Raw genomic sequence first — 16,781 nt, forward strand, 5'->3', positions numbered from 1 at the left:
GAATTAACTTTTTCATTTCAAAGAGCTCTATTTTCGTGATAGGGGTGTAAACAAATACTCGTTCTAGACTACCATCTTCTCCCTTGACTGGATGTACTTCTCGTAACGGATTCTGTCTGTCTATGTAGAATGATTTATTTTCTGGGGGTGAGACGTGAACAAAATGTGGATTCAGAAACGTTCTATATTTGTGGCGCTGTTCTAGAATGACCCTAATTAAATCGGTACCTAGACCTTTCCATTTGTTTTGGAGTAACTCGTTCAGTACATCATGTAAAGGACCTGGATCGGAATGCTGATCCTCATACAATGTGATGAGGTGCTGGATCATATACATACCCACCAGACGTTGCTCGGCTGGGGGCAGTTTCAGAAACATTTGGGCCACTATTTCGTCTGGAAATGTGGTAGAATCACTAGTCCATCGGACTGCTGATCGGACTAGTTCTTGTTCATGCATTGTACTAAGCTCGCTATAACCTATTCGTGATTTCAGGATGTGATTGGTGGCCTGGAATACTTGCTCAAGAAAACACTGTTCTGGTGCTGGAGGAGGGAAAGTTTTCTTGTAATCTAGGCGTGAATGTCGGTCGGAAAGTCTAGTTCTACCTACATACGCTATTCTGTCGGGATTCTCGCTGTCTACCTCTTTAGTAGAAGAGTCATTCTCTTTCTCGGTTGCTCTTTTTGCTTCTCGTTCCTTGTGTATACGTATTATTTCCTTACGAATTTTCTTGTACATACTCTCTATACAATTTTGTGTCTTGTGTTTTCCCTCGGCTATATTGTCACTCCACCTAGTCAGGACCTTCATTTCTTCTGGATCTTTTTCTGGATAATCTTGCTCTCTTATTAAACAGTTAATCAAAAATTTTAAAATCATGAGCTGAGTCTCGACTTTTCTTTCAACCATGGCTTCGTGAATACTTCCTGGATTCACTCCTGTACGGATAAAACGATATATTCTGTCTAGATGTTCTCCCATATCGGGCAGGGTTTCCAAAAAGCCGGCAACCCGTCTTAAACGTAATGAATATATGACCATGTGATCATCACCTGGAACTGGATCATAACGACATTCAGTAAGGGCTCGCTTGATATCTACGTATGTAGTCACTTTTGGCGTACGCTGTAACGCTAGTTCATGTAGCGTCAGACGTCTTGGCTGAGGCGGGGTACGAGGAGAACCTCCCCCCGCGCCTCCTAAACTAGAATCGTCGGTGTATACTGTACGGGCTGGTAGAGTGACTGGCAAAACGGGTGCATGTACTGTGGGCTGGGCCGGGGGTGCTGTAACAGGTACTGTAACATTGACTGGACCCGTGGGACCAGCGGTCGGAGGAGCTGGAATTACATTATTAACGGGAGCAGGCGGGATAGGATTTGCATATTCTGGGACTGTATCGTCCAAATAGGACGAGAGAAAAATATCAGCTGCGGTCGGTTTGTGACGTAGCTTAATCGGGACCATTGGTGGCGGTAAATTACAGGGTGCTTCCGGGGTTGCTTTTGGCAAGCCCTCGGCAAGAAGAGGATACATGCCTTTAATAAAGGCATTTCTCTGTCTGTCTGACTGTTCTGCTCTAACTCGTTCACATTCTTTGATTAATTCCCTTTTTTGGGCTTTTTCTGAGGATTCCCTACTTAGTTCTGTTTTTCTGAATTCTTTTTCGGTTCTTTTACGAGATTCTTTGCGCCATAACTCGATGGCATCTTTCTGGGACTGTCTGGCTTTCTTTTTCCATAATGCTTCTTCTACTCGCATGATGCATTCGGCATCCCATGTACCCGATACGGGCCATCTATATTTCTCTTCTAGTTCCTTGGTATAGTCCGCCCATAAGTCTAGATATATTATGGCATCTAAGCCATGCTTGTGATACATAAAATGTCCTGGACTGTCCCTAGGAGGGACAGGAACTGCTTCTTCGAGTAACCCTTTTCTGGTCTTTAACTGACGTAATTTCGAGAACAGAGGCATTTCGGTTATATACTTGGAAACGCAATACACAATAATCACAGTGATAAAATAGCGAACAAAACACTCATACCACGACATAAAAATACATTAATAACAGTTCGAACAGAATACTACCTGATACACTGAAGACAGAACACATGAATTTCTCGAGAACGAAACTTACTAGAATCACTGGATGCACTGCTAAAACAGTACAGAACATACCGGTCCCATAAAGAGACACGTCTTGACCCGTATCCACCTAGGTGAATACTTCGGACTGGATCTGTGTACCCAAACCCAACGGACCAGGACCAAACTAATGATCCTGTCTAGATACTTCCCCCGCGACGGTACTCACCGGGAAGCAGAAACTGGAAGGCCTCAGACTGGACTGGACTGCTACGACGTCGGACTACGAACTTCGGAAACTTCGGTTACAGGTGGGCCTCCGGATACTTCGGACCTTGTTCTCTCGGCTTGGGCTCTGGTCGGGACGAACCGCATTCCACACCGCTTCGTCTGGATGTTGGACCGCAGTCTCCGTCTCCTCCGTGGGCCTGAGGGAGACTTGAAGCAGAAATAGCTGCCGGTGCGCAGTAGAGTTCCGTCACGGCTGCAGAGGGTCAGGGGACCTGCGTGGCATCGCCAGCGCGTGAGGAAGGGGCTCGTCCCTGTTCGGGCGCCATTATGTGGTATATAAATAAATAATACCGGGACTATTTTTTAATTACATTAACAATAACAGATAGCTCAATAAATAAGAGGCAGGATCCGATGTGTCCGAGTCAGAAGGATTTATTCAGGCAAAAGGGAAGGGACTGGAACGGGACAGCCTGAAATAAGTTGAAAATGAAGGCAGCTGCACCATTTCATCGACAGTGCAGCATATATATAGTAAGACATTTCAAATACATTACATACAGTAGGCGTAACTTATGACAAACGTAAGATATGAACACATGGGTGGAAGAAGAAGGCGTGTACAGGGCGTGCACTGAGACATGTGATGTGAAACGTCATAGAAGTGTCATGAATGGGCGGAAACATGGAGGGGGCTACCTGAGAGCAGCTGGGACCTTTAACCTAGTGGTGCGCGCAAACGGGAAATGACGTGTTACCAGGGAGAACTGGGAGCTATGACTTCTACACTAGAAGAGGAGACTAAAGTCTGCGGTGTCAGGACGACATGTACCTATAGCGTATCTGGTGTTTGGAGTACATGTTGATAGAATCTAAAAGTTATCAGGGCAAAGGCTACTTGACACTTAAGACTGGTGCATGCATCTATTCTACATGTATTGCGTGAGCTAGGAATATTAATACAGTATTTCTCCTGCATGGAGACAGAAAGACTAGACCATAGGTGAAACTGTTGATGCGGTTCAGTAGCTTAGGAATGCAAAGGAGGAAAGCTGGACTGATAACTAGAAGCATAACATACTCTTGGCAGACAGGCAGGCAGAGCCAGGCCGGGCACCGCGCTGCGAGGCAGGAAGTAAGTGAAGGGTCAGGGATGCAGGCGGGGGCTGCATCGCTCCTCGGAGAGGGTTCAGGAGACTGAAGCTTGAATCTGGTGTCCTGGCCCTTTTGAGGCCTAAAAACGGGGACAATTTAGTGAATTAACGTGCACACTGTGAAACGTGACAACATAGGCCTAATACTCGTTGCTTTCACGAAAACTGGATTCTGGTATACTAGAGTTGGACACAACCATAATTGCGTCTTTAATCGATCAGAAGGGGATATACGCATATCGATCATGCACATATAACATAGGATGGGGAACACGTAGGCACATATAACAAGGCAAAATATAATTTTCCTCACTATGGAAGTGCCTTCCCAGTGTGGTTTAGTGGTTTGAGAGTCCGTCTTTTTTTGCAGTATTACCCTTTTACCTGTGTTTGGTACTCTTTTGTAACATGCACACGTCACTTTTCTCTTGTAACACAGTTTGCTACCTCTTACATTTTGTTTGCTTTTGATACTTGCACAAGTGCCACCATTGCCCACGTAACGTTTGTTTTTGTGTTTGAGTGGGTAAACAGTCAAAATATGGACTACAAAATATCGAATGGACATAATATCGAGTTTTAAATATAGATTGGACAAAATATCGACTGGACAGAATATAGACATCAAAAATATCGTTTTTAAGGTAAGTAATGTAATATCGAATGTTAAAAATATAGACAGTTAAAATATCGAAGTATATAATATAGGTTATTAAAATTATCGAATTTTTAATATCTTTTTTTTATAGTGTTTTTTTATGTTATTATATGTGTGAAAAGTGTGTATTTATGTTATAATTTATTTTAATTAATGAAATTTGTTTTTTTAATTTTTGCGTAATTTCATTCTGTAGCGGGTTGTGGGTTTATAGGGGAATAGGGTGGGAAGTAATTTAATTATAATTAATTAAATATGTAAATGTATTTATTAGTATTCATTTTTAATTAATTAATTTATATTTGGTAAATAATTACATTTTAATTGGCAATTAATTTTAAATAATTGATTAATTGCTAATTATGTTAATTTTACTAATTTATTTTCTGTAGCGGGTTGTGGGTGTATAGGGGAATATGGTGGGAAGTAATTTAATTATAAATAATTAAATATGTACATTTATTTATTGGTATTCATTTTAATTAATTGTTAATTCATTTATATTTGGTAATTAATTAAATTTTAATTGGCAATTAATTTTAATTGATTAATTGCTAATTATGTTAATTTTACTAATTTATTTTCTGTAGCGGGCTGTGGGTTTATAGGGGAATAGGGTGGGAAGTTATTTATTTATAATTAATTAAATAAATAAATTTATTTATTGTATTTAATTTGAATTAATTAATTTTTAAATGTTAAATTATTAGTTGTGAATTTGTAATTAATTTGTATTAATAGGTAAATAATTGTAGTAATTATTTTTAATTTGTAATTTTAATTGATTAATTATTATATTATATTAAATTGGTAATTACTTTTAATTATTTTTTTATAGATATTAATTTATATTTATTGAAATAATATATGAAGTATTTAATTTCCCTACTATTGCACTCTCTGGAGTGGGAATAGTAATTTTTACCCCTACGCTATCCAATGCTTTCCCTACTGTTGCTCCCACTGGAATGGGAATAGTAATTTTTACCCCTACGCTATCCAACGCTTTCCCTACTGTTGCACTCACTGGAGTGGAAATAGTAATTTTAACCCCTACGCTATCCAACGCTTTCCCTACTGTTGCACCCACTGGAGTGGGAATAGTAAATTTTACCCCTACGCTATCCAACGCTTTCCCTACTGTTGCACCCACTGGAGTGGGAATAGTAATTTTTACCCCTACGCTATCCAAAGCTTTCCCTACTGTTGCACCCACTGGAGTGGGAATAGTAATTTAAACCCTACGCTATCCAATGCTTTCCCTAATGTTGCACCCGCTGGAGTGGGAATAGTAATTTTTACCCCTACGCTATCCAACGCTTTCTCTACTGTTGCACTCTTTGGAGTAGGAATAGTAATTTTAACCCCTACGCTATCCAACGCTTTCCCTACTGTTGCACTCCTGGAGTGGGAATAGTAATTTTAACCCCTACGCTATCCAACGCTTTCCCTACTGTTGCACTATTTGGAGTGGGAATAGTAATTTTTACCTCTACGCTATCCAACGCTTTCCCTACTGTTGCACTCACTGGAGTGGGAATAGTCATTTTTAACCCTACGCTATCCAACGCTTTTCCTACTGTTGCACTCACTGGAGTGGGAATAGTCATTTTTAACCCTACGCTATCCAACGCTTTTCCTACTGTTGCACTCTCTGGAGTGGGAATAGTATTTTTTACACTTCTGCTATCGTACGGTAATAATATTGGATATTATTTAATTATATTATGTTACTATATATATATGTTTTAACAAATATGATTGTAAACATTTTTTTATAACTTTCATTAATTATTTAATTATAAGTTAATTTAAGTATTTTTAAGTATATTTTAGTAATTAATTTTAACTATTAATTTAATTTAACACTGTTTTTAATAAAGTCTATATTTTAATAAACTATATTTTTGTAAACGATATTTTGGACTCGATATTTTTGTACTTATCTGTTTGTAGATACAAACTCGATATTCTGTCTGTAGATATTTTGGCATCGATATTTTTGCTAGTCGATATTTTGTCCGTCGATATTATGTCAGTGATCCGTTTGAGTGTCGTCCTTTTATTGCAGTATTATACCTCAACTTGTACTTTGTACTCTTTTGTAACCTGCACACATGTCACTTTTTCCTCCTGTAATGCACCATTTGCTACCTCTTGTATTTTGTTTGCTCACGATTGTCGCTTTTGCCTCATGTATTGTAACGTTTGCTTTTGTAATTTGTTCACTTGTAATGTTCTCATGTATCAGTTCTGTTCCTATTGTGAAGCGCTCTGACACCTTCGGGTAAAGTCCGCGCTATATAAAAACGCATAAATAAAATAAATACAAATAAAATTCTGGAGACGTGCCGAGGACCGTTAGCTCCTAGATGAAGCCCTGCTCCCTACACACGCCCTCGTATACCCCACTAATCCATTATTCAGCATAAACCCTCACAACCTGTCCCCAGCATTTTGTGAACATTAAGAAACGTGACCAGTCCATGCTCGTTTCCATAGCCTCGCGCGGCCCGAGCACCTGCATGTTGATGGGCCGCTTACTTTACGAGTCCTCTCTGCACACACAAATGGACATACTGTGATCTATCTGAAGCTCTCCTATTGAGTTTAGAAAGACCTTTGAAGAAATGTAAAGTAACCAACCCCGAGCAGGAATCGTCCAGTCGACATAAATTCTGTGTTTTAGAGTCAAGATGCAGGTTACCAGCACGGCGTGGCTTCAGAACTCTCTCACTGAAAGGCTTAGCAAATAATGCACTTGCCGTGCATGCAGATTGCTGGCAGGGTTCTGATGCCCACAGTGGAGAAAACCACACGAGTGCGTAGGCATAGGAAGAGCAAGAAACCCAGCGGAGTAGGACCATAATGGATCTGCTTGCACAATAAACCAGCATTGGCATAGCCAATAGGTCTCGCCTTTGGGACCTTATACGTGTTTAGCCATGCAACACTTGATGTTGTTGCACCAAGGATATTGTGCTGGATAACTAAACACTTATAAGGTCCCAAAAGCGAGACCTATTGGCTGTACCAATGCTTGTCTACATTTCTTCTGGCAACCCTGCCTGATTCACTGAGGTGTCCGCTGCTTGTATTCTTGCATAGGGGGGCACTAACATAATCCTGTCTAATGTCGTCACTACTATAACTCTAATAATATTAGTAGCTCAGGATAATTTATTTGAACATAAGTAGCTCTTATTGCAACCACGTGCCCGGACTCTCCGTCAGAAGATTATTCCCTGAGCTGATATTGAACCAAAGGTTGTTCCTCATGAACCTGAAGGAGATCAGCCACAGGTGAAGCTCTATGACACTGTATGTGAAGGTGTATTCTCTGGAGACCAAGACTAGCTGACCAGATCTGGAATACAAAAAAACAGGGATTTACCACAAACATAGAAGTAGGACAACAAAATGACTTCATTAACCGCAGCAGCACAAAGAGGAGTTCAATAAAAATTTTAAACGCGGCATAATCTGTTTTAACTAAATGGCTTTCTGATAAGGGGCAGCTAAATCTGGTCTGCCTCTGTGTTCAGTCACCGGAGTTAAATTTGCTGAAAGCAGGTTAGTGTAGAATCCAGTGCCAGGGGTGATTCCCTGTCCAGAATTGCCTGGCTGTTCTCCTTGGCATGAAAAACTGTCAGGAGAAGGCCAGAATGGGGGTCTGACATGAGCTTTAATGGGGGTCTGGTATTTTTCTGAGCCGGAGACTGTGATGTGGAATTACTACCAACCCCCTTGAAAGAGCTCCGCTCCTTATCACATGTTGTGTATAGTGAAATGGGTTCGCATAACTAAAAATGTAAAAATTGACTGGAACGGTAAAAATAAGTTTGATATAATTAAGATGTAAATAAGAGGGCTGCATCCTATCTCTATAAACCAGCTAATCGCTGCTTCGAGTCTCAGCTACGCATTTTATTTGGTAGAGCTTCATATGTTGAGTACCATGAAGATGGGTAATATATTTGTCAAGTGTCTCATTAAAACATTGAATGTCCCAGTAAGGCATCTGCATCAACGAGTTTTGTTCCAGCTAGGGAATGCATCATTAAATAAATAAATAAACTTTCCCAGCTATGGCTGGGCGTTTACAAAGTAAGAATGATAGTCATTTATTTATCCTGCCCTAAATGGTTGGACTGAAAACTGTGGAACCATGAGACCTGATTTCTGCCCCTGCGTCCTCTCTCGAACCGGCACCACACATGTCAAAGTTGGAAGCACATATTCTCAAAACAAGAGTATAGCGCTATACAGAACCTTGCTTTTAAGCACTGCATCAAAATAAACGTTCATTTTCACAAGCTCGTGCTAAGTGATGTTTTCGAGGCCGTTTTAACTTGTTTCCCAATCTGCATTTTTTTTTAATGCGGTTTGTCAATGCAAAACTCACAACACAAAATACATCCGGTCTCTGGCAGGTGCTGGCTTTTAAGGTATGTTATCCTTGCCCAGTTTTTTAGATAATTACCCCGCCTAACATATTCCTGGCAGAGCTCTCTGTAACAGCCAGGAACATATTATCCCAAATGATTTCCTCTGTTTACTCTACTTAAGTAAACTATAATTTCGGGATGTATGACGTTACAACGCATACTTTTACCACGACTACCTTTACCACGCATTTTTTACAACGCAGGATCCATTACCACGAAGTACCATTACAACGCATGTATTTACAACGCAGTACCTTTACCACGCATACCATTACAACGTAAGTATTAGTAAGTATATAATATTTTTTGAAATGTAATTTAATTAATTTAATTTTATTTAATTAATTTAATTTAATGTAATTTAATTTAATTAATTTATTGTAATTTAATTTAATTAATGTAATTTAATTTATTTTAATTTAATTAATGTAATTTAATTTATTTTTATTTAATTTAATTATTTTATTTAATTTATCCTGTACCCCTTTTCCCAAAAACTGAAAACTGACCCTGAACCCTAAAAATACCCCTTTACCCAAAAACTGAAAACTGACCCTGAACCCTAAAAATACCCCTTTACCCAAAAACCCAAAACTAACCATGAACCCTAAAAATACCCCTTTACCCAAAAACTGAAAACTGACCCTGAACCCTAAAAATACCCCTTTACCCAAAAACTGAAAACTGACCCTGAACCCTAAAAATACCCCTTTACCCAAAAACTGAAAACTGACCCTGAACCCTAAAAATACCCCTTTACCCCAAAACCAACCCTCAACCCTAAAAATACCCCTTTACCCAAAAACTGAAAACTGACCCTGAACCCTAAAAATACCCCTTTACCCAAAAACTGAAAACTGACCCTGAACCCTAAAAATACCCCTTTACCCAAAAACCCAAAACTGACCCTGAACCCTAAAAATACCCCTTTACCCAAAAACCCAAACTTATAATATTTTTAATATAATTATATACTTACCAATACTTACGTTGTAATGGTATGCGTGGTAAAGGTACTGCGTTGTAAATACATGCGTTGTAATGGTACTTCGTGGTAATGGATCCTGCGTTGTAAAAAATGCGTGTTAAAGGTAGGTCGTGGTAAAAGTTGCGTGGTAAAGGTTGTATACCATAATTTCGTCCTATTAGACACAAAACAGCTCATACGACGCCTCCTACATGTCTTTCCAGGCGAAAATTAAAATTGGCATTTCACATTTACGCATTTGCGCCATAAATGTCACGTTTAGTTGATTTTTCCAAGCCTGCATCACCCAGTTTCAGACATGAGTATGTTTTTGAGCAAGGGAGTTAACCTAGCCCTGCTATTATCAAGAGGAAAAAGCCCTCGGGCACTCTGCACCTCGAAGCACGGAGGACTGAGCGCTTTACAAATACCCACCTCAGGCACTCCCGGTTTTACAATAGTTAAGCATTGCATACTATGGGAAATATCCCTCTTCTCCGGTGATGCTAAGTGGTTTTGACGGAGGGAGTTGTGGGGGCAGTTTGGAGTTAGGGAGATAAGAGATTGTAGGGAAAGGAGATGAACCGAAGTGACAAAGAGTGTGGACAATGCAGAGACAATGGAAGGATGGAGGGAAAAAGATGTCAGATGAGAGAGTGTCAGATAGATATGGGAGAAGTGAAGGAGACAGTGGAGGAGGAACCTTGCACAAGAGACAGCAGATGGACAAGAGGCACCTGGTCAGAGTGGGAGAAACAAAGAAAACAATACAGCGGGTGCAGGAGAGAGAGCGGAAGGAGAAGTAACAAGTGGGATAGACAGAGAGAGGTGGCAATGCGGAGGGATGGGGAGAAGAGGTCAACAGAGCAGAAGAGAAAGGGATAGAGAAAGAGAGAGCGAGAGAGAGAGAGAGAGGGGCCTGGGTGGGAAGAATAGAGTGACCGAAGCACAGTGGTGGGAGGGAGCGTTAGAAGTGAAGTAGCAGATGAGAGAACAGTCTAGAAAGAGAGAGTAAAGAAGGGGAGACAGGAAATTCAGGTGGAAGAGAGGTACCAGGGGAGACGAAGTGAGAGGGAGGAAGTGACAATATCAGAGGAGAGAGTGGAATACACGGAAATACAGAAGTAGCAGGAGGGGGCGAGAGAAAGGAAGACACTGCAGAGAGCGGTGGACAGGGTGAGAGAGGGGCAAAAGGACAGGGGGGAGGGCAAAGCCACGGAGATATCAAGGCAGAGCACGATATGGGGAGAGTGGAAAGACATTGACAGAGAATAAGGCAGAAGAAAGAGGGAGCAATGCAGGTGAAATATGCGAGACACACGGATGAGAAGCACCGGAGCAGGCAAAATAAAAGATGCATGAAGAGATCAAGAGGGCGACAGATGGGTGGACATCGGTACGACAAGAGAGAATATACAGAACTAGCAGGAAGGACAGGCAGAAGACAGGACGTGAAGGAGGGAAACAAAGATAGAGAGAGCACGGACAGAAGAGCAGCACAGAGATAAAGAGACGCCGAGAACAATGAAGGTGTCTAAGGGAGAGATGAAGGAGAAGGGAGACTTGGCGAGATGGACACATGCAGAGGAAGGAGAGACAAGTGGAAGACAAATGCCAGAGGAGAGAATGAGTGAGACATGCAAAGAAATCACTGCAAATGGACTAGAGTGAAAGAGGAGAAACTAGGGAAGAGGGAAGAGAGCAATGTCAAGAGGTCTGGGGGGCAGCGGAAGGAAGTGTCAAAGGTTAATAAGTGAGAGCCAAAGGAAAATACAGAAGCAGGAGAGCGGCAGAAAGGAAGATGGACTTATGAGAACGCAGAGGGAATGGGTTAGAAAGACCGGAAGCAGGGGAACAAACCAGCATTGGCTGCGCGGCCATGAAAGTAACGTGGCCGCGCAGCGGTGAAAGCAAAAGTGGTCGCAGGGACGCGCTCTGTGGTGGGGGAGGGGCAGAGCGAGAAAGTGATTCGCCGCTGTAAGGCTTAATGAACCATGACAAAAAGCCATATGGCGGCTGCGCGCGCGCAAGAGCATGTACCCACTAGCTTAAGGCCAGCAAAAGCGTGTGGTAGCACTTTGAAAACCCACTTACTAAATGTCTCGCAGAAAAGCGCATGCGCTGGCTCAGGCGAGACCTAAAACGACGCAGGGGCCTTAATGAACCTCTTCGCCCAAACAAACACAAGCCAAATGAAAGAGGACATAACATTTCTCATTGCCCATTAGCAAAGCAGCACTGGGGATGTACAAGAAAAGCCACAGGGGCAGTGAATAATACAGAAAATGTATTCCCGTTTTTTAAATTAATTTCTCTTTTCTCTGCATTTTTTGTTATCAAGCTACTAGATTTCTCTGTGATTCTTTCATGATGGCACATGACCGAGAAACGCTTGCTGCTTGGCTCCAGCCTTGCTAATACTCTGCATTCTCTAAAGCATAAGGGCCGTAGGGGTACTTCGAGGGCATGGGAACCAAAGTACATTTCCAAACCCGAGGCTGCTGCACTAAACAGCGTCACCATGCCGCCCAGTTGGCACTTTACATTCTTTCACTCTGAATCCAGACAATTGGGCTGTGAGCTCAGCAAACTGAATTCAAAATGGAAAACAAAATGCATGTTTGATTATTGCGACAGGCATGGGCCGCCTGAGCTGCCAAGAGAGCCGTAACGTGAATTCCTTCAAAGTTTACGACTCTGCCGGGATGACGTGTGTTAAATACAGAGGCAGGTAAGTAAACATGGGAAACAATTCACCAAGTTTTACATTTTCAAAACTATTCACTAGCAGTCTGTTTTCCGGAGAGTGAGGGACTAGGCAGTTGCGGCTCGCGGGGGAGGGTCGCGTTTGGGCGGGGGCCAGGGAGTTAAAATTATAAATAAAAGGAAAGAAAACGTAACTGACGGCCGGTCCGCGCTGCCTCTGCTGGGCACTTGGCGCCTTCACTGGAGTGGCAACCCCTCAGCCAATACTGGTGCTGCTCCAGCAGCGCCAGGATTGACTTAGAGCAGGGTTACTCGCCACCCGCCTGCCCATTAGGAGACCGAGGGTTGAACCTTTGATCGACCCTCGCCCTCCTAATGGGCATGCGCCAGCCATAGCAGACACTAGTGCGCATGACTGGTCACGGCGGAAAAATTCACCGACCTTCATCAGTCATGCGATCTTGTGGTGCTGCCTGCCCCTGGTCTGACAATGCATCATTCATGTCAGTCAACATGGCCCCGAAGGGGGTGGGCGGTCCGACGTCATGCTGACTGACATGATTGTCATTTCTCCCTCCGCGTCTCTGAACTTAAATAAACTAAGTCCGTTTACTTAAGTTCACCGACGCCGAGGGAACTGCGGGCGCCGGCGGCTTGTGGGGCAATGCCCCAGCGCCCTAATGGACGCACCACCACTGTCCCTGCGCTAAATCGGGGGTAGCGGCATGAGCGGTTCCTCTGCTGTCGCTGCCGATTCCAGTCGGCCTCTCCTCCCCTCGGCCTGATCTCGCTTTCGGGGTCCCGCCTCTGTCCTTCTAATGTAGGCTTCCCCAGTCCCGACCTGGATCAGACTCAACGCTTGGTGGCGAGACTCACTGGCTCCTGTTTGGGTCTCTCTCCGAGCTCCCGGGGTCTCGACATGGCACCAGGGAGTTTCCGGCGGCTTAGTCTCTTGGAGGACGATTCTCACTAATTGTCACCAAGTGTGCTGCCTTCTTTCTATGCTATGGCCTGGGCATGGCGGTCCGCGTTGCCAGCGGGGTCGTATTGCCGACTTCCCTGTGTGGTGCTGGTGCATTCAACGTCAGGCCCGTCACCGCCATGCCCTCACGCTCAAGCTGATCTCGCTTGCTTCGATCAGCTGGATCATGCAATTTTGCTCTTCTCCGTAGCCCTGAGTGTCACCTCAGCCTCTCAATCTTAGGATCCGATCGAGGCAAGGTTTAAACAAGGGCCAGAGGAGGTTTTCGGCACAGTTGAGACGGAGCAGAGGAGAGATGCGTCTCACTCCCCACCATCTTGGCCACGCCCCCCATAAATAGAGTTAGACTAGTTTGTTTATGGATGACGAATTGACTAAGGGATGGGGAGCAGTTGAAGTTTAGGATTGAAGTATTGGTTAGGGCTAAGGGCAATTGCCTCTTAAGTTAATTACATTTCAGAACATTCCACATAAAATATATCTTTATACATTCCACATAAAATATATCTATATAATTGTAAACCCTGATGTAGATGCAAATGTGTGTATTTTCCATATATGTTTATTACTGTTTTAATTTCCTGTATTTGTCTTCTAGAGTGGAGATGGGGCCGCCGCTTTGCAGGTAACTACAGATTGTCCTTCTTTTGGTTTCCTCATTTAATTCTCTTTTGTTTCTTCTTATGTGTGTGTTTGCATAGAGTTGAATCTGAGTCTCTCTGTGCATTCATTTGATATAATTCAATTATTAACAATGAGCAGTATGTCGGAGGGTCTCTGCTGTTAGTTAGATGGACTCATTTTTTCTTGCTCTGGTAATATTCATATTTTGGGAGTAGAGCACATCCGAGCATACAGCAGCTCTTTGGGAGAGAACAGACAATGAGCACTGCTGTAGGGGTCTGTAACTCTGCTGTTGTGGTTTGTGCCATTGCTGGGTTTTTCATTGCTTCTAGGATCTGCACCTCTGCTTGGATTTGTACCTCTGTTGGGGTTTGCATTCTGCTGTGGTCTGTGCCACTCCTGGTGTCTGCAGGGCTTCTATGGTCTGCACTGTTGCTTGGATCTGCACCTCTGCTGGGGTTTGTACCTCTGTTGCGGTTTGCATTCTACTGTGGTCTGTGCCACCCCTGGTGTTTGCATGGCTTCTATGGTCTGCACTGCTGCTTTGATCTGCACCTCTGCTGGGGTTTGTACCTCTGTTGCGGTTTGCATTCCTGTGTGGTCTGTGCCACCCCTGGTGTTTGCATGGCTTCTATGGTCTGCACTGCTGCTTTGATCTGCACCTCTGCTGGGGTTTGTACCTCTGTTGCGGTTTGCATTCTACTGTGGTCTGTGCCACCCCTGGTGTCTGCAGGGCTTCTATGGTCTGCACTGCTGCTTGGATCTGCCCCTTTGCTGGTGTTTGACTGCTGCTTGGATCTGCAACTCTGCTGGGATCTGCACCCTTGCTTGGATCTGCACCTCTGTTGCTGTCTGTATACTGCTGTGGTCTGTGCCACTGCTAGGATCTTCAACGCTTCTGGGATCTGCAGCATGGCTGGGATTGTGATCTGTAGTGCTGCTTGGGCCTATGCCACTGCTGGGGTCTTCTCTGCCGTTGGCAAATGCCCCACTGCTGGAGTCGACCTGTACTGCAGCTGCAGTCTGTGCCCTTCTTGCTAGAGTCTGCACTGATGCTGGGATATATAGCATTACCTTGGTCTGCACCTCTGCTGAGGTCTCCACCGCTGATGGTGTCTGTAGCACTTCAGGGTTCTGTATTGCTGCCGGGATGTGTATTGCTGCTGGCAGGGCTGGCTTTAGTGTTGGGGGTGCCCTCTGTGACCATCTTTTCCAGCCCCATGACCTTCTTCACAGATTCCCTCACTACCACACTCCACTGGTGCTCCTCATCTCATCTTAGCCCCTCTCTCACATTTACTTTTTTATGGCTTTACACATCCCAATGTAGACTGTCAGAGCACCTTACATCACCAAAATATTATACACAGACAATGAGTCATACAAGTGTGTAAATCCATGTACAGGAAATATTACTTCAGACAATCGGGACTACAAGGTGTAGGAGTCATCTGTCATCCATCCTGGTAGGCATTGCTTGTTTTAAGTGCTTCGCCTGGAGAAACAAGGGGGCAGATTTACTAAGTTTATACAATGCGCAGTAACCAGGGTTGCTGTGCTGCACTGCATGAAAAAGACCGAGCACAACAGCACCAAATCTACTAAGATCTAGTGCTGCTGTTCTCTCCTTCAGTGCTGGCATACTTCAGGAGGCCTTGCCCCAGCACACACACCCTTGCACATGTGTGTGTGTGTGTGTGTGTGTATGTGTGTGTGTGTAAAGGATCTCTGTGACCAAAGCAATAAACCAAAAAGTTATCTACATGAAATAGTAATCTGCATGTTACAGGTTTAACTTTGCGGCAGGAACATTAACCCTATATGCTACTTTCTCACGAGTCAAAAGTATGACTAGACAAATGGTCTCCACCAGGTGCATTAACCAACAGGGTCACCCCATTCAAAAATGCCATGCACACAAAAATCTCTGCACGCTGCCCTTTTCCTCGCTGCCAGTCATACAAAGAGCATTCACTTGAGCTTGGTGTGTGGTGCTGCGGCACCGGTTTCCCTGCCCTGAAGCAAACACTGTCTGCTGGCATCTAGAGCACTGCTGATCCTTGCACCAGTGCTGAGCTCTGCATTGCTGCTGAGCTCTTTACCACCGCACCGGGCGCTGACTTGGGGTGAGGGTGTCATTTTCCCAAGTACATTATCATTTTCAAAGCACTTACTGACCCGTTCCTGGCCTCCAGCCATTTCCAGGCACCAATTAAAATGTCAAGGGAACTGCGGTGATTATTCGTCTTCCTAGAAAGAGATCAAGGTTTGTCTAGTGGAAGTTTTGACTCGTCCTAAGGTAGCGCAGAGGGTTAAAATGTCTGCTGCTAAGAACGTGTACCATGCAGAAAACAAAGTGCATATAATGTAAATAGGTCAGTGGGTTTCTGCTTCTGTAAGAGAGCTCCTTTTGTTACATCTCGTTTATAAGTCAAAATTCTAATATAGAACATTGAGCTATTAACGGTCATCAAAGTGCTGCATGCAAACTGCAAGGTATAAGTTAAAACTATATGTTTTTTTTGTCCAGTCTTTCATTTTCCTAATCTTGCCAAAAGGGTTAATTTGGTTAGAAAACAATTCTTATTAAAGAGAACCCCTAACAATGATTTTATGTTTTACATTCTAAATTTGCGCTTTACCAGAATAAGGAGTCCTAAACTATATTGCCTACCAGTATCGATGACATGTCACTCCTACACTACACCTTGTACTACTGTCTGATGTAACATTTCCTATACACTGATTTATACACATATGATTGTCTCTGTTCAATGTGTGTGTGATGTAAAGTCGTCTGACACCTTAAACTGGTATGAGTGGTGCTATACAACTAAATGAATCTGATAGACAGTGGTCATGGAGACTTCAGGGGCACTGTTAAAGGGTGCTAGTGTGGGAATCCGTGGCAGAGGTGGC

At 43.3% G+C, this 16,781-nt stretch overlaps 1 protein-coding gene across 1 annotated transcript in view; it reads left to right on the top strand.

Moving 5' to 3' along the window:
* Positions 1–16,781, top strand: part of LOC144756161 (E3 ubiquitin-protein ligase TRIM39-like) — a 388,718-nt gene that overhangs the window by 198,621 nt on the left and 173,316 nt on the right. The window contains exon 6 of the mRNA XM_078645740.1: positions 13,837–13,863. Within this exon, the coding sequence (XP_078501866.1) occupies positions 13,837–13,863 (27 nt within the window). The remainder of the gene's footprint in view (positions 1–13,836; positions 13,864–16,781) is intronic.

This window comes from Lissotriton helveticus, chromosome 5_1 (assembly GCF_964261635.1).
Source record: "Lissotriton helveticus chromosome 5_1, aLisHel1.1, whole genome shotgun sequence".
Taxonomy (NCBI): Eukaryota; Metazoa; Chordata; class Amphibia; order Caudata; family Salamandridae; genus Lissotriton; species Lissotriton helveticus.